The sequence below is a fragment of the Anomaloglossus baeobatrachus genome, chromosome 4 (assembly GCF_048569485.1).
Source record: "Anomaloglossus baeobatrachus isolate aAnoBae1 chromosome 4, aAnoBae1.hap1, whole genome shotgun sequence".
NCBI lineage: Eukaryota > Metazoa > Chordata > Amphibia > Anura > Aromobatidae > Anomaloglossus > Anomaloglossus baeobatrachus.
Window position 1 is genome coordinate 8971724 of NC_134356.1, and position 19184 is coordinate 8990907.

General features: G+C 49.3%; 1 protein-coding gene across 1 annotated transcript; it reads left to right on the top strand.

The window, feature by feature from the left end:
• Window positions 1-462: 462 nt before the first annotated feature.
• Window positions 463-12133, top strand: CREBL2 (cAMP responsive element binding protein like 2). Its single transcript, XM_075341958.1, is given in 6 exon segments — window positions 463-624; window positions 3742-3781; window positions 3784-3849; window positions 3852-3937; window positions 8368-8511; window positions 11454-12133. Coding segments are annotated over 6 exon segments (480 nt in total). The 5' UTR covers window positions 463-609; the 3' UTR covers window positions 11583-12133.
• The last annotated feature ends 7051 nt before the right edge of the window (window positions 12134-19184 follow it).

Below are 19184 nucleotides of genomic sequence, written 5' to 3' on the forward strand. Positions count from 1 at the left end.
CAGATAAAACATGGAGCAGTTGCCATTAGCAACTAGTTTCTTTCGCCTCAGTTGAAAATGAAAGTGAGAGCCTTATAGGTTGCTATGGGTAACCGCTCGCCAATTGTTTACTTAGGAGAGGTGACTGGAAGCACAATCTGTCTCCAATCAAGGGGGCCATTATAATGTCATCCACTGCTAAAACGTAACGAGTTGGTCTTCAACAATATGGCGGAGCCCCGTATCCTGCGCTGTCTGAGGAGAGGACGTTATCAGTAATCAGCTTCTCCCCACTGTCCCGGCCTTGCAGATACTAGAGCCGCACATTACCGCCCTCTGGTGGCGCGCTGCCAAACGACTTTTACATAAGAGCTCTGACGTTTCTACCCACGTGCCCACATCGCGGGGTTTACTGGGAAATGTAGGCCTCGCTTCTTTTTTTCTTCATAGTCTATAGGCCGGAGAACTACATTTCCCTCAAGGCTGAGCGCCACTTCCCGTTTAAAGAGCAGGAGTCAGCTGAGCTATTGTAAACAAACAGGGCTCTTCCATAAGGTCTTTTTAGAGCTGGACCAGGGGCCCCAGGACGAGTCAGGGGCCCGGCAGGGCGTCATCCAAGGGATCAGCAAGATGGAGGAAAGCAAGGTAAGGCCGGAGACCCCCAAACAGTGTATAGATACTTGTCCCTAATAACCAGTGCAGGGATTCCTGGACTCATCTATTGTGATGGAGGGGCCCCGGGGGCCACATAGGATGGTGAAGCCCCCAGACTGGACCATGTGCTGAGGACCCCAAACAAGCAGCAGAATAGCGAGCGCCGCTCTGGATGTGACCGGAGTAATGATATTAACACAAGGAGAGAGTGTCAGGTCGTGTTCATAAGTGTGAGGTGACCTGGGCGTGCGGATAATACGGACGTGCGGGTGATATGAGCGTGCGGATAATACGGACGTGCGGATAATACGGACGTGCGGATAATACGGGCGTGCGGGTGATATGAGCGTGCGGATAATACGGACGTGCGGATAATACGGACGTGCGGGTGATATGAGCGTGCGGATAATACGGACGTGCGGATAATACGGACGTGCGGGTGATATGAGCGTGCAGATAATACGGACGTGCGGATAATACGGGCGTGCGGGTGATATGAGCGTGCAGATAATACGGGCGTGCGGGTGATATGAGCGTGCAGATAATACGGACGTGCGGGTGATATGAGCATGCAGATAATACGGACGTGCGGATAATACGGACGTGCGGATAATACGGGCGTGCGGGTGATATGAGCGTGCGGATAATACGGACGTGCGGATAATACGGACGTGCGGGTGATATGAGCGTGCGGATAATACGGACGTGCGGATAATACGGACGTGCGGGTGATATGAGCGTGCAGATAATACGGACGTGCAGATAATACGGGCGTGCGGGTGATATGAGCGTGCAGATAATACGGGCGTGCGGGTGATATGAGCGTGCAGATAATACGGACGTGCGGGTGATATGAGCATGCAGATAATACGGACGTGCGGGTGATATGAGCGTGCGGATAATACGGACGTGCGGATAATACGGACGTGCGGATAATACGGACGTGCGGGTGATATGAGCGTGCGGATAATACGGACGTGCGGATAATACGGACGTGCGGGTGATATGAGCGTGCGGATAATACGGACGTGCGGATAATACGGACGTGCGGGTGATATGAGCGTGCAGATAATACGGACGTGCGGATAATACGGACGTGCGGGTGATATGAGCATGCAGATAATACGGACGTGCGGGTGATATGAGCGTGCGGATAATACGGACGTGCGGGTGATATGAGCGTGCAGATAATACGGGCGTGCGGGTGATATGAGCGTGCGGATAATACGGACGTGCGGATAATACGGACGTGCGGGTGATATGAGCGTGCGGATAATACGGACGTGCGGATAATACGGACGTGCGGGTGATATGAGCGTGCGGATAATACGGACGTGCGGGTGATATGAGCGTGCGGATAATACGGACGTGCGGGTGATATGAGCGTGCGGATAATACGGACGTGCGGATAATACGGACGTGCGGGTGATATGAGCGTGCAGATAATACGGGCGTGCGGGTGATATGAGCGTGCAGATAATACGGACGTGCGGATAATACGGACGTGCGGATAATACGGACGTGCGGGTGATATGAGCGTGCGGATAATACGGACGTGCGGATAATACGGACGTGCGGGTGATATGAGCGTGCAGATAATACGGACGTGCGGATAATACGGACGTGCGGATAATACGGACGTGCGGGTGATATGAGCGTGCAGATAATACGGGCGTGCGGGTGATATGAGCGTGCAGATAATACGGACGTGCGGATAATACGGACGTGCGGGTGATATGAGCGTGCGGATAATACGGACGTGCGGATAATACGGACGTGCGGGTGATATGAGCGTGCAGATAATACGGGCGTGCGGGTGATATGAGCGTGCAGATAATACGGGCGTGCGGGTGATATGAGCGTGCAGATAATACGGACGTGCGGGTGATATGAGCGTGCAGATAATACGGACGTGCGGATAATACGGACGTGCAGATATACGGACGTGCGGATAATACGGACGTGCGGGTGATATGAGCGTGCAGATAATACGGACGTGCGGATAATACGGACGTGCGGATAATACGGACGTGCGGGTGATATGAGCGTGCAGATAATACGGGCGTGCGGGTGATATGAGCATGCAGATAATACGGACGTGCGGGTGATATGAGCGTGCAGATAATACGGGCGTGCGGATAATACGGACGTGCGGGTGATATGAGCGTGCAGATAATACGGGCGTGCGGGTGATATGAGCGTGCAGATAATACGGGCGTGCGGGTGATTATGAGCGTGCAGATAATACGGACGTGCGGATAATACGGACGTGCGGGTGATATGAGCGTGCAGATAATACGGGCGTGCGGGTGATATGAGCGTGCAGATAATACGGACGTGCGGGTGATATGAGCGTGCAGATAATACGGACGTGCGGGTGATATGAGCGTGCAGATAATACGGGCGTGACGGGTGATATGAGCGTGCAGATAATACGGGCGTGCGGGTGATATGAGCGTGCAGATAATACGGGCGTGCGGGGTGATATGAGCGTGCAGATAATACGGGCGTGCGGGTGATATGAGCGTGCAGATAATACGGGCGTGCGGGTGATATGAGCGTGCAGATAATACGGGCGTGCGGGTGATATGAGCGTGCAGATAATACGGGCGTGCGGGTGATATGAGCGTGCGGTTAATACGGACGTGCGGGTGATATGAGCGTGCTGTTAATACGGGGTGTTATGAGCGCGCAAGTAATACGGACGTGCTGGTGACGTGAGTGTGAGGGCAATATGGGCGAGCGGGTGATGGGGACATGCGGGGTAATATGGGCGTGCAGGGAATACGGGCATGCAAGTGATGGGAGCGTGCGGGGAATACGGGTGTCCGAGTGTCGTTAGCGTGCAGATAATACGGGCGTGCGGGTGGCATTAGCGTGCGGGTGGCGTTAGTGTGCGGGGAATACGGGTGTGCGGGTGGTGTTAGCGTGCAGGTGGCTGTTAGCGTGCAGATAATACGGGCGTGTGGGTGGCATTAGCGTGCGGGTGGCGTTAGCGGGTGGCATTAGCGTGCGGCGTTAGCGTGCGGGTGGCGTTAGCGGGTGCATTAGCGTGCAGGTTTGCTGATGACGTCTCCCATTACCTCTGCTCCATCCCTCACTTTACAGGTCTGTGGTGGAAAGGTGAAGAAGCCGGGGAAGAGAGGGCGGAACCGGCCAAGATTGATCTAAAGGCTAAGCTGGAGCGGAGCCGGCAGAGTGCGCGGGAGTGCCGGGCCCGAAGAAACAGCGCTACCAGTACCTGGAGGAGCTGGTGTCCAGCCGGGAGCGAGCCATCTGTGCGCTGCGGGAGGAGCTGGACATGGTAACTCTCCCATCCGCCTGTGTGTTATTCTGTGACACCAAGTACAGACCAAATCCTCGCTGCTGAGGGTTTGTTACAGTTGTATCCAGTGTGAGCTCATCTGCCCGGGATCCAGACTGAAGAGGACAGGCGCAGAATCGTGCTGCCATGTGATCTCCTTCACCTGATACATTGTAACGATCCCTCAGTCGTGAGAAGCAATAGATCAGGGCTGGTAGACGGCTTGTGACGGTTGAACATGGATTGCTATGGCTCCCCAGGAGACTGTGAGAAGGATGCAGCGGTCGGAGCGCAGGATGAATGGAGGAGACTATGAGAAGGATGCAGCGGTCGGAGCGCAGGATGAATGGAGGAGACTGTGAGAAGGATGCAGCGGCCGGAGCGCAGGATGAATGGAGGAGACTATGAGAAGGATGCAGCGGCCGGAACGCAGGATGAATGGAGGAGACTGTGAGAAGGATGCAGCGGCCAGAGCGCAGGATGAATGCAGGAGACTTTGAGAAGGATTGTAGCGGTCGGAGCGCAGGGATGAATGGAGGAGACTATGAGAAGGATGCAGCGGTCAGAGCGCAGGATGAATGGAGGAGACTATGAGAAGGATGCAGCGGCCGGAGCGCAGTATGAATGGAGGAGACTGTGAGAAGGATGCAGCGGTCGGAGCACAGGATGAATGGAGGAGACTGTGAGAAGGATGCAGCGGCCGGAGCGCAGGATGAATGCAGGAGACTGTGAGAAGGATGCAGCGGCCGGAGCACAGGATGAATGGAGAACACTGTGAGAAGGATGCAGCGGCCGGAGCGCAGGATGAATGCAGGAGACTGTGAGAAGGATGCAGCGGTCAGAGCGCAGTATGAATGGAGGAGACTGTGAGAAGGATGCAGCGGTCGGAGCTCAGGATGAATGCAGGAGACTGTGAGAAGGATGCAGCGGCCGGAGCGCAGGATGAAAGGAGGACACTGTGAGAAGGATGCAGTGGTCTGAGCACAGGATGAATGGAGGACACTGTGAGAAGGATGCAGCGGCCGGAACGCAGGATGAATGGAGGACACTGTGAGAAGGATGCAGCGGCCAGAGCACAGGATGAATGCAGGAGACTGTGAGAAGGATGCAGCGGTCGGAGCGCAGGATGAATGGAGGAGACTATGAGAAGGATGCAGTGGTCGGACCACGGGATGAATGGCGGAGACTGTGAGAAGGATGCAGCGGCCGGAGCGCAGGATGAATGGAGGAGACTATGAGAAGGATGCAGCGGTTGGAGCACAGGATGAATGGAGGAGACTGTGAGAAGGATGCAGCAGTCGGAGCTCAGGATGAATGGAGGACACTGTGAGAAGGATGCAGTGGTCGGAGCGCAGGATGAATGGAGGAGACTATGAGAAGGATGCAGTGGTCGGAGCGCAGGATGAATGGAGGAGACTATGAGAAGGATGCAGTGGTCGGACCACGGGATGAATGGAGGAGACTGTGAGAAGGATGCAGCGGCCGGAGCGCAGGATGAATGAGGAGACTATGAGAAGGATGCAGCGGTTGGAGCACAGGATGAATGGAGGAGACTGTGAGAAGGATGCAGCGGTCGGAGCGCAGGATGAATGGAGGAGACTATGAGAAGGATGCAGCGGTCAGAGCGCAGGATGAATGGAGGAGACTATGAGAAGGATGCAGCGGCCGGAGCGCAGTATGAATGGAGGAGACTGTGAGAAGGATGCAGCGGTCGGAGCTCAGGATGAAAGGAGGAGACTGTAAGACGGATGCAGCGGTCGGAGCTCAGGATGAATGGAGGAGACTATGAGAAGGATGCAGTGGCCGGAGCACAGGATGAATGGAGGAGACTGTGAGAAGGATGCAGCGGCCGGAGCGCAGGATGAATGCAGGAGACTGTGAGAAGGATGCAGCGGCCGGAGCGCAGGATGAATGCGAGGAATGCGAGGAGACTATGAGAAGGATACAGTGGTCGGAGCACAGGATGAATGGAGGAGACTATGAGAAGGCTGCAGTGGTCGGAGCACAGGATGAATGGAGAACACTGTGAGAAGGATGCAGCGGCCGGAGCGCAGGATGAATGCAGGAGACTGTGAGAAGGATGCAGCGGTCAGAGCGCAGTATGAATGGAGGAGACTGTGAGAAGGATGCAGTGGTCGGACCACGGGATGAATGGCGGAGACTATGAGAAGGATGCAGCGGTTGGAGCACAGGATGAATGGAGGAGACTGTGAGAAGGATGCAGCAGTCGGAGCTCAGGATGAATGGAGGACACTGTGAGAAGGATGCAGTGGTCGGAGCGCAGGATGAATGGAGGAGACTATGAGAAGGATGCAGTGGTCGGAGCGCAGGATGAATGGAGGAGACTATGAGAAGGATGCAGTGGTCGGAGCGCAGGATGAATGGAGGAGACTATGAGAAGGATGCAGCGGTTGGAGCACAGGATGAATGGAGGAGACTGTGAGAAGGATGCAGCGGCAGAGCGCAGGATGAATGCAGAGACTGTGAGAAGGATGCAGTGGTCGGAGCGCAGGATGAATGGAGGAGACTATGAGAAGGATGCAACGGTTTGGAGCACAGGATGAATGGAGGAGACTGTGAGAAGGATGCAGCAGTCGGAGCACAGGATGAATGGAGGAGACTGTGAGAAGGATGCAGGGGCCGGAGCGCAGTATGAATGGAGGAGACTGTGAGAAGGATGCAGCGGTCGGAGCTCAGGATGAAAGGAGGAGACTGTAAGACGGATGCAGCGGTCGGAGCTCAGGATGAATGGAGGAGACTATGAGAAGGATGCAGTGGCCGGAGCACAGGATGAATGGAGGAGACTGTGAGAAGGATGCAGCGGCCGGAGCGCAGGATGAATGCAGGAGACTGTGAGAAGGATGCAGCGGCCGGAGCGCAGGATGAATGCGAGGAGACTATGAGAAGGATGCAGTGGTCGGAGCACAGGATGAATGGAGGACACTGTGAGAAGGATGCAGCGGCCGAACGCAGGATGAATGGAGGACACTGTGAGAAGGATGCAGTGGTCGGACCACGGGATGAATGGCGGAGACTGTGAGAAGGATGCAGCGGCCGGAGCGCAGGATGAATGGAGGAGACTATGAGAAGGATGCAGCGGTTGGAGCACAGGATGAATGGAGGAGACTGTGAGAAGGATGCAGCAGTCGGAGCTCAGGATGAATGGAGGAGACTGTGAGAAGGATGCAGCGGCCGGAGCGCAGGATGAATGGAGGAGACTGTGAGAAGATGCAGCGGCCAGAGCGCAGTATGCATGGAGGAGACTGTGAGAAGGATGCAGCGGCCGGAGCGCAGGATGAATGGAGGACACTGTGAGAAGGATGCAGCGGCCAGAGCGCAGGATGAATGGAGGACACTGTGAGAAGGATGCAGCGGTCGGCGTACTGTGGTTTTATTGCTGACAGGTTTCCTATAGAGGGAAACCACTTGTATCCTTAAACAAGAAGACATACGATGCTAATTTTCCTTACAAAAGTGCATTTTATGATGAGAATCAAAACATAAAATTACACATCTAGACATGACGGCACAACACGGAAAAAGGGTAAGTACCTGCAACTCCCATACATTGGGGAAAGGGGGGTATAGAACCCACAGCAGATCCCCTACACAAGCAATAAATACATAGGGGCCATTGGTCTGCCTACAGGTTGTGCTACACTGCACACTGCCGTATAATGGAGCCACTGCCTGATGCCGTATCAAAATGAGGACTAGACATTGATTACAACAGACGCTCATGTATTAAACATAAAGTCTCCATCAACATAATGCTTCCACTATTTGTTGGTCGTAACCACAAAAAGTATATAGGGGTATGATTAAGATACACATCCTGAGTCATAAATGGCAATAGAGTACCTTCATTAATTTTGCCAAAAAACACTGCATATCTCCCCGTCCCATGAGTACTACAAATCCCCAGCATAACGTAAAGCAGAAGATGGGGCGTTCCTTATTTTCTAGTCCATCTATTGCACAGGCAGAGCTTGAGTATCTATCATTATAAACGGCAGTGTATAACGCAGGGCACAATCATGACACTGATACAAAGTAATGACACAGCTCTGCCTGTGCAATAGATGGACTAGATAATAAGGAACGCCCATCTTCCTGCTTTACGTTATGCTGGGGATTTGTAGTACTCATGGACGGGGAGATATGCAGTGTTTTTTTGTCAAATTAATGAAGGTACTCTATTGCCATTTAACCCCTGCAGTCCATTTTATCCATTCAGTGTGGTCCTCTCCTCAGTGACCTTCATGGTTATCAGTCGTCAGGCGCCACCTTGTGGCGAGATCTCTAGTTGTCTCTGTGTAAGCGCTTCCCTATCTGTGGGTGTCATGTGCTACGGTGGTCTCCTGTTATATTGGGTTGTATAATATATCACCCCCTTTTTATAACATGTGACCCCCTGTTCTGTGTTCTAGTACAAGCAGTGGTGCAAAGCGATGGATCAAGGGAAAATCCCATCCGAAATCCGAGCTCTTCTGACCGGGGAGGAACTGAACAAATCTCCGAACCCCGGCAAACAGCAAAGATCCATAAAATCCGAACCGCGGAGAAATGAGCGCGTAAGTGGCTGCTATCGAACTGAGAACACCCCCCCTCTCTTCCAAAAATAAAAGTTGGTACAGTCCTTTAACCCTTATTCCACCAGAACTGTACCTCAATGAGGGGTCGCAGTACATGATGTAAAGAAGACGCCTCCCCCACCAGATTGTAGGGGTTTTTTTTTTATGTTGTCTTTTTACTTTTATAATCAAAATTCAACACTGTGAAGACCGGTGATTTTTGTTTTTTTGTTTCTTTTTTATCATTTATTTTTTTTTTATAATTATTTTTAAAAAAAATTATTAAAATATACAGTACAGACCAAAAGTTTGGACACACCTTCTCCTTCAAAGAGTTTTCTTTATTTTCATGACTCTGAAAATTGTAGATTCACATTGAAGGCATCAAAACTATGAATTACCACATGTGGAATGAAATACTTAACAAAAAAGTGTGAAACAACTGAAAATATGTCTTATATTCTGGGTTCTTCACAGTCGCCGCCTTTTGCTTTGATTACTGCTTTGCATACTCTTGGCATTCTCTTGATGAGCTTCAGTCACCAGAAATGGTTTTCCAACAGTCTTGAAGGAGTTCCCAGAAATGCTTAGCACTTGTTGGCCCTTTTGCCTTCACTCTGCGGCCCAGCTCACCCCAAAACCATCTCGATTGGGTTCAGGTCTGGTGACTGTGGAGGCCAGGTCATCTGGCGTAGCACCCATCACTTTCCTTCTTAGTCACACAGCCCTTACACAGCCTGGAGGGGTGTTTGGGGGCATTGTCCTCTTGACAAATAAATGATGGTCCAACTAAACACAAACCGGATGGAATAGCACACCGCTGCAAGATGCTGTGGTAGGCATGCTGGTTCAGTATGCCTTCAATTTTGAATAAATCCCCAACAGTGTCACCAGCAAAGCCCCCCCCCACACCATCACACCTCCTCCTCCATGCTTCACGGTGGGAACCAGCCATGTAGAGTCCATCGTTCACCTTTTCTACAAAGACACGGTGGTTGGATCAAAGATCTCAAATTTGGACTCCTCGGACCAAAGCACAGATCTCCACTGGTCTAATGTCCATTCCTTGTGTTCTCTTCTGCTTGTTGCCTGTCCTTAGCAATGGTTTCCTAGCAGCTATTTTACCATGAAGGCTGCTGCACAAAGTCTCCTCTTAACAGTTGTTCTAGTGATGTGTCTGCTGCTAGACCTCTGTGTGGCATTGACCCTGGTCTCTAATCTGAGCTGCTGTTAACCTGCGATTTCTGAGGCTGGTGACTCAGATAAACTTATCCTCCGCAGCAGAGGTGACTCTTTGTTACCTTTCCTGGGGCGGTCCTCATGTGAGCCAGTTTCTTTGTAGCGTTTCATGGTTTTTGCCACTGCACTTGGGGACACTTTCAAAGTTTTCCCAATTTTCCAGACTGACCTTCATTTCTTATAGTAATGATGGCCACTCGTTTTTCTTTACTGAGCTGCTTTCTTCTTGCCATAATACATCTTCTAGCAGTCTATTCAGTAGGACTATCAGCTGTGTATCCACCAGACTTTTGCACAACACAACTGATGGTCCAACCCTGTTTATAAGGTAAGAAATCCCACTTATTAAACCTGACAGGGCGCACCTGTGAAGTGAAGACCATTTCCGGTGACAAGAGAATGCCAAGAGTGTGCAAAGCAGTAATCAAAGCAAAAGGCGGCGACTGTGAAGAACCCAGAATATAAGACATATTTTCCGTTGTTTCACACTTTAAATAGTTCATTCCACATGTTTTCATTTATAGCTTTGATGCCTTCAATGTGAATCTACAATTTTTAGAGTCATAAAAATAAAGAAAACTCTTTGAATGAGATGATGTGTCCAAACTTTTGGTCTGTTCTAATTATATATATATATATATATATATATATATATATATATATATATATATATATATATATATATATATATATATATACATTTTTTACATTATTATTCACTTTTTATTGTATTTTTTACCGTACAGGACTTGAATCTCCAACCACAATATGTAAATACTGCTTTGTATAGTAAAAATCCCTGCCCCCACACCCCCCCCCCCCCCCACGCCCCTCCCCATGACATGGCCACGGGATGCCAGGAGAACAGTAATGACCGGCACGGGGGTCTTCAGCACAGCACTAGCTATCATAACAATTCAGGGGAGCTGATGGGTGGTTAGAACAGTGCCCCCCCCCCCCCCATCCCCCCCATCCCCCCGACATGTGCTGACATCATCATTTGTCAGGTTACCAGCCTTGGGCTGAGCTCCACTAGCAGCTGTTAGAGGCAGTTGATGGCTGCATATCACAGCTATTATCTGCTGGGAATGGTGCGGGCTCGGCTCCTGTGCCTGTATCAAAGTCAGTGATCCAGTATATAATATATCTGTACTGGGGCACAGCTCCTGAGCGCACTGATTGGTTGCAGCGCTGCAACCAATCACAAATGATGGAGACAACACTTTTTTTTGTCTCCAGCTTCTATACAAAACTGTGTCTCCATGGTAACAGAATACAAACAAGCTCCGTGTAAACAGATTCTCCATTCCTAGTCCCATCTGGGAGGTGACGTAGGGGTGCAGTTTATGGTCCCACACATCACACACCTGTCCCCTCCCGACACCTCAGAGCTGAAGTTGGGGTGCAGTTTATGGTCCCCCACATTACACATCTGTCCCCTCCGAGGCCTCGGAGCTGAAGTTGGGGTGCAGTTTATGGTCCCCCACATTACACAGCTCCGAGGCCTCGGGACGGGACAGCTGAAGTTGGGGTGCAGTTTATGGTCCCCCACATTACACAGCTGTCCCGTCCCGAGGCCTCAGAGCTGAAGTTGGGGTGCAGTTTATGGTCCCCCACATCACACATCTGCCCTATAATGTCTGTGACTGGGAAAATAAATAATTGTAATCATTAATCTTCTTTATTTTTTTTTTATTTTAAAGGAGCCGCTCGCTATTTTGTTGAAAACGTCTCTGCACAGATGGCTACGTGGAAGAACGGGGGTCTGGCAGCTGAGATTTCCCACCCTCTTCCCCGGACCTGAGCCCACCACCCCCCGCCCCCGATCATAACAGCAGACAGTAATGGAGGTCACGTTGGCTCCGCGCTCCCCTTGTTCCGCCCCGTCCGTAGCCGGCAGGAGAGCGAGGGCGATTCCTCGTAGGATGTAAGGGTTAGATGCTCGGTGTTCTGCTTCCAATGCTGCAGTCTCCTCACTATTCGGTGCTCGTGCACTACACGCCCAGAATGCAGCGAGGTACAGGGCCTTTATATGGAGGATTTCTGGGGGTGATGAAAATGTGCATTACATGGGTTCATCTGCCGCTCCGTTTTGCTTAATGTTGTCAGTCCAGCTCTGCTACATCCCAGCCACGCACATACATAGTGCCTTGTAAGGTGGACGGTCAGCAACGCCTCATCTGTCCCATCCAGAAGCTGAACTGCATGGCAGTCACCACATTAATGCTTCATGCCTTAAAGGGTAACTCCAGCTTAAATAGCGCACACCCACACACACACCCCCACACACACTATATACACACACCCACACACATTTATATACACACACACACATATATATATATATATATACACACACACCCACACACAGATATACATACACACACATGTTTATATATATATATATATATATATATATATATATATATATATATATATATATATATATATATATATATATATATATATATATATATATATATATATATATATATATATATATATATATATATATATATATATATATATATATATATATATACATATACTACACACACACACATACTCCCTACACCTGACAACCCGCATGGTGGTTGTCAGAGCTTGTAATGATTAACATCACATAATAGCAAGGAATAGGAAGTTAAAGGGTAATTGCAGAAGTGCTCACGCCTCCTTGTGTCCAAGGCTGATGGTTTTGTCTGGTCTGAATGTCACCCGTTGTGTAAAGGCGCAGTACAAATAAATAGGATTTCTGTACAAGAAAAAGTGCAATAAAATAATGAACTCTGAGCGGTAGCTTGTTTTTTTTTTTTTTTTTTTTATCACAACCCTCATCAAACATGGCGAGACCACCGAGGTGACCGGCATCGGAAACGCCTCCCCCCGCCGCCTATGGGAGAGGATGGTAAGATATGGATAATGTCGGGGTCTGGGGCTCCTGTACGGTGACACTACGTAACTTCATAACACGCAGGTCACCGCAGCCGTCAGAGGACAGCGATGGCCGCTTTATTAGAGGCTCCGAAGCTTTCATCATCGGCTCCTATATAAAAATAAGAGAGGGATCAAAGAGCAGGCAAAGAATTGCTCCAAATAAATAAGCAGAGGAGGAAGTGAAGGATCGTTCTGATGAAAGGATCAGAGGAGGATGTGAAATGTTGTTCTGTGAAAGGGTCACACACTATTACGTTGGAGCAGGGCTGGGAGAAGTACAGCCTGTGGATGGACAGCCGAAGGACTGAAAACTGGACCGCAAGCCGCACCGTGCCCTACCAATATAGTCCCCTCTACATAGTATGAATCCCCACATAGCCTCCTATATAGAGTAAAAGCCCCCACATAGCTCCCTATATACAGTATGAGCCCCCACATAGCTCCTATATACAATGAGCCCCCACATAGCTCCATATATACAGTATGAGCCCCCACATAGCCCTCTATATACAGTATGAGCCCCCACATAGCCCTCTATATACAGTAGAGCCCCCACATAGCTCCCTATATACAGTATGAGCCCCCACATAGCCTCCTATATACAGTATGCGCCCCCACATAGCCTCCTATATACAGTATGCGCCCCACATAGCCTCCTATATACAGTATGAGCCCTCACATAGCCTCTTATATACAGTATGAGCCCCCACATAGCCTCCTATATACAGTATGAGCCCCCACATAGCCCTCTATATACAGTATGCTACAGTATGCGCCCCCACATAGCCTCCTATATACAGTATGCGCCCCCACATAGCCTCCTATATACAGTATGAGCCCCCACATAGCCCTCTATATACAGTATGCGCCCCCACATAGCCTCCTATATACAGTATGCGCCCCCACATAGCCTCCTATATACAGTATGAGCCCCCACATAGCCTCCTATATACAGTATGAGCCCCCACATAGCTCCCTATATACAATGAGCCCCCACATAGCTCCCTATATACAGTATGAGCCCCCACATAGCCCTCTATATACAGTATGAGCCCCCACATAGCCCTCTATATACAGTATGAGCCCCCACATAGCTCCCTATATACAGTATGAGCCCCCACATAGCCTCCTATATACAGTATGAGCCCCCACATAGCCTCCTATATACAGTATGCGCCCCACATAGCCTCCTATATACAGTATGCGCCCTCACATAGCCTCCTATATACAGTATGAGCCCTCACATAGCCTCTTATATACAGTATGAGCCCCCACATAGCCCTCTATATACAGTATGAGCTCCCACATAGTCTCCTATATACAGTATGAGCCCCCACATAGCCCTCTATATACAGTATGCGCCCCCACATAGCCTCCTATATACAGTATGCGCCCCCACATAGCCTCCTATATACAGTATGAGCCCCCACATAGCCCTCTATATACAGTATGCGCCCCCACATAGCCTCCTATATACAGTATGAACCCCCACATAGCCTCCTATATATAGTATGAGCCCCCACATAGCTCCCTATATACAGTATGCACCCCCATAGCCTCCTATATACAGTATGAGCCCCCACATAGCCTCCTATATACAGTATGAGCCCCCACATAGCCTCCTATATATAGTATGAGCCTCCACATAGCCCCCTATATACAGTATGCACCCCCATAGCCTCCTATATACAGTATGAGCCCCACATAGCCTCCTATATACAGTATGAGCCCCCACATAGCCTCCTATATACAGTATGAGCACCCCCATAGCCTCCTATATATAGTATGAGCCCCCACATAGCCTCCTATATACAGTATGAGCCCCCACATAGCCTTCTATATACAGTATGAGCCCCCACATAGCCTCCTATATACAGTATGCACCACGCATAGCCTCCTATATACAGTATGAGCCCCCACATAGCCCCCTATATACAGTATGCACCCCCAAAGCCTCCTATGTACAGTATGAGCACCCATAGCCTCCTATATACAGTATGAGCCCCCACATAGCCTCCTATATATAGTATGAGCCCCCACATAGCCTCCTATATACAGTATGAGCCCCCACATAGCCTTCTATATACAGTATGAGCCCCCACATAGCCTCCTATATACAGTATGCACCACCCATAGCCTCCTATATACAGTATGAGCCCCCACATAACCCCCTATATACAGTATGCACCCCCAAAGCCTCCTATGTACAGTATGAGCACCCATAGCCTCCTATATACAGTATGAGCCCCCACATAGCCTCCTATATATAGTATGAGCCTCCACATAGCCTCCTATATACAGTATGCACCCCCCATAGCCTCCTATATACAGTAGGAGCCCCCACATAGCCCCATATATATACAGTATGCACCCCCTATAGCCTCCTATATACAGTATGAGCCCCTACATAGCCTCCTATATACAGTATGAGCCTCTACATAGCATCCTCTATACAGTATGCACCCCCCATAGCCTCCTATATACAGTAGTAGCCCCCACATAGCCCCTTATATACAGTATGCACCCCCCATAGCCTCCTATATACAGTATGAGCCCCCACATAGCCTCCTATATATAGTATGAGCCTCTACATAGCCCCCTATATACAGTATGCACCCCCATAGCCTCCTATATACAGTATGAGCCCCCACATAGCTTCCTATATACAGTATGAGCCCCCACATAGCCTCCTATATACAGTATGAGCCCCACATAGCCCCCTATATACAGTATGCACCCCGCATAGCCTCCTATATACAGTATGAGCCCCCACATAGCCTCCTATATATAGTATGAGCCTCCACATAGCCCCCTATATACAGTATGCACCCCCATAGCCTCCTATATACAGTATGAGCCCCCACATAGCCTCCTATATACAGTATGAGCCCCCACATAGCCTCCTATATATAGTATGAGCCTCCACATAGCCCCCTATATACAGTATGCACCCCCATAGCCTCCTATATACAGTATGAGCCCCCACATAGCCTCCTATATACAGTATGAGCCCCCACATAGCTCACTATATACAGTATGCGCTCCCACATAGCCTCCTATATACAGTATGGGCCCCCACATAGCCTCCTATATACAGTATGAGCCCCCACATAGCCCCTTATATACAGTATGCACCCCGCATAGCCTCCTATATACAGTATGAGCCCCCACATAGCCTCCTATATACAGTATGAGCCCCCACATAGCCTCCTATATATAATATGAGCCTCCACATAGCCCCCTATATACAGTATGCACCCCCATAGCCTCCTATATACAGTATGAGCCCCCACATAGCCTCCTATATATAGTATGAGCCTCCACATAGCCCCCTATATATAGTATGCACCCCAAATAGCCTCCTATATACAGTATGAGCCCCCACATAGCCTCCTATATACAGTATGAGCCCCCACATAGCCTCCTATATATAGTATGAGCCTCCACATAGCCCCCTATATACAGTATGCACCCCCATAGCCTCCTATATACAGTATGAGCCCCCACATAGCCTCCTATATACAGTATGAGCCTCCACATAGCTCACTATATACAGTATGCGCCCCCACATAACCTCCTATATATACTGCTCAAAAAATAAAGGGAACACAAACAACAAAATGGTATTTTAGTGTTCCCTTTATTTTTTTGAGCAGTATACATTATTAGGCTCCACATAGACTCTCACATATATACAAACATCCCATAAACATGACACAAAAAAAACAACACCCCATACTCTCCTCGCTCCTGCTCCCGCCGCATTATACTCCATGCAGCACACGCACTCATGTGACGTCATCTGCTGTGCCTCATTCTGATTGGTGGAGGATGGAGCCGTGTTCCCCGCAGTCTGCACCCTGTGGATGCAGATAGTGGTGACACTGGCGGTGGGGAGGGCATGGTGCGGCCTGTGGTCCACTGTTTTCAGTCCTTCGGCTGTCTGTCCGTGGACTGCACTTTCCCAGCTCTGCTCTAACCTAATAATCTTTCTTGTAAGGTTTGTGTCTCTTCAAAAAGAAATAAATTTAATAATAATTCTATTTAAAAAGACTCTGCACCAGATAGATATATTATATATTATATATATATATATAAGTTTTATATATGTTTTATTGCCGGTGTGGGGTTACATTTCTGTTCAATTCTTTGGCTTCTCGCACCAGGTTCTTCCATCTCTGCATTTCCAATGCTTTTCATTCTATTCCTATTGGTGGTGATTTCTTAGAAGCTCCTTGGTCTCTTGATACCAGCTGCTCTTATTTTGCCCTGGACTTGGTTCTGAATTCTGTCCATTTTTCTACATGATATTATTTTCATACACTTCTTCTATAGAGCTTGCACGGCATATCTGCAAAGTCTGGTCCGCTGTTCAATGTTTGCCTGGGGGAGAGCTGGCTGATGCAGTATAACTACCTGGTGCCTTGTAGCTGTGTTCAGGCTCACCATGGTGTGTGACCTGTGACTGTCTTCCATAACCTCACCTATATAGCAGAGGTTGTCTGTTCCTCACCCATAATTAAACCTTCTACTCTCTTTTTTCAGTTAATAACAGTGTTTCAAACTCCAAAATGATAATTACTGACTATTTGACTGCTCCTACAGCTGACTATAATCCTACAAAATCCCTGTCCAAGTATAACTAGAAAACCCAATGCAGGCAAAGTGCGGTAACCAATCACTGATGGGATCTGTTTCTCTTTGTCTCGTTGTCACCAAAACCTCTTGGATACAAAAACTTTCAAAAATGGGGGCAGAACTGCAAAGTCAGATGATAAAAAGACGAATGGTTTCTGCTCCTGATGGCAGAGACTTGTTTCAAGCTTCATATAACATGAAGTGAATAGATATATAAAGAGTCATATACAAATATACATGTATAGTTTTGGGGATAACCCCCAGGGTGCAGATTGTGTGCCATCCTGCGAGCTGCAGCACCGTGCGCACACGTCTCGCTCCGCGGCGGGAGTCTGCTGCACCCACAACACAGACTAATTGGCAATTATAGAGAAATGACTATCAATAAGCCAACTCTGGATTTAATTAAATCAGAGCGTCAGGCACACGCAGACGGGAAGGAATTAGCAGCCCCCGGAGGAAAGCGATCACTTCTCACTGCTGCAGGAGGAGACGCGTATTACACGGAATCACTGGAGACAGAAGCGCTTGTCTGGCAAATCTTCAGAACGGGAGATCCCATAGCAAGGAGATGCCGGAAAGAATCTACTATAGGACCATAGATATACGTTATCAGGGATGGCAGAGAGATCCATCACCAGAGATCAGCGGTGACATCACTGAGAACACCGCCTATCCATCACCAGAGATCAGCGGTGACATCACTGAGAACACCGCCTATCCATCACCAGAGATCAGCGGTGACATCACTGAGAACACCTCCTATCCATCACCAGAGATCAACAGTGACATCACTGAGAACACCGCCTATCCATCACCAGAGATCAGCGGTGACATCACTGAGAACACCTCCTATCCATCACCAGAGATCAGCAGTGACATCACTGAGAACACCTCCTATCCATCACCAGAGATCAGCGGTGACATCACTGAGAACACCTCCTATCCATCACCAGAGATCAGCAGTGACATCACTGAGAACACCTCCTATCCATCACCAGAGATCAGCAGTGACATCACCGAGAACACCGCTTATCCATCACCAGAGATCAGCGGTGACATCACTGAGAACACCTCCTATCCATCACCAGAGATCAGCGGTGACATCACTGAGAACACCTCCTATCCATCACCAGAGATCAGCAGTGACATCACTGAGAACACCGCCTATCTATCACCAGAGATCAGCGGTGACATCACTGAGAATACCTCCTATCCATCACCAGAGATCAGCGGTGACATCACTGAGAACACCTCCTATCCATCACCAGAGATCAGCGGTGACATCACTGAGAAAACCTCCTATCCGTCACCAGAGATCAGCAGTGACATCACTGAGAACACCGCCTATCCATCACCAGAGATCAGCGGTGACATCACTGAGAACACCTCCTATCCATCACCAGAGATCAGCGGTGACATCACTGAGAACACCTCCTATCCATCACCAGAGATCAGCAGTGACATCACTGAGAACACCTCCTATCCATCACCAGAGATCAGCGGTGACATCACTGAGAACACCTCCTATCCATCACCAGAGATCAGCAGTGACATCACTGAGAACACCTCCTATCCGTCACCAGAGATCAGCGGTGACATCACTGAGAACACCGCCTATCCATCACCAGAGATCAGCAGTGACATCACTGAGAACACCTCCTATCCATCACCAGAGATCAGCGGTGACATCACTGAGAACACCTCCTATCCGTCACCAGAGATCAGCAGTGACATCACTGAGAACACCGCCTATCCATCACCAGAGATCAGCGGTGACATCACTGAGAACACCTCCTATCCATCACCAGAGATCAGCGGTGACATCACTGAGAACACCTCCTATCCATCACCAGAGA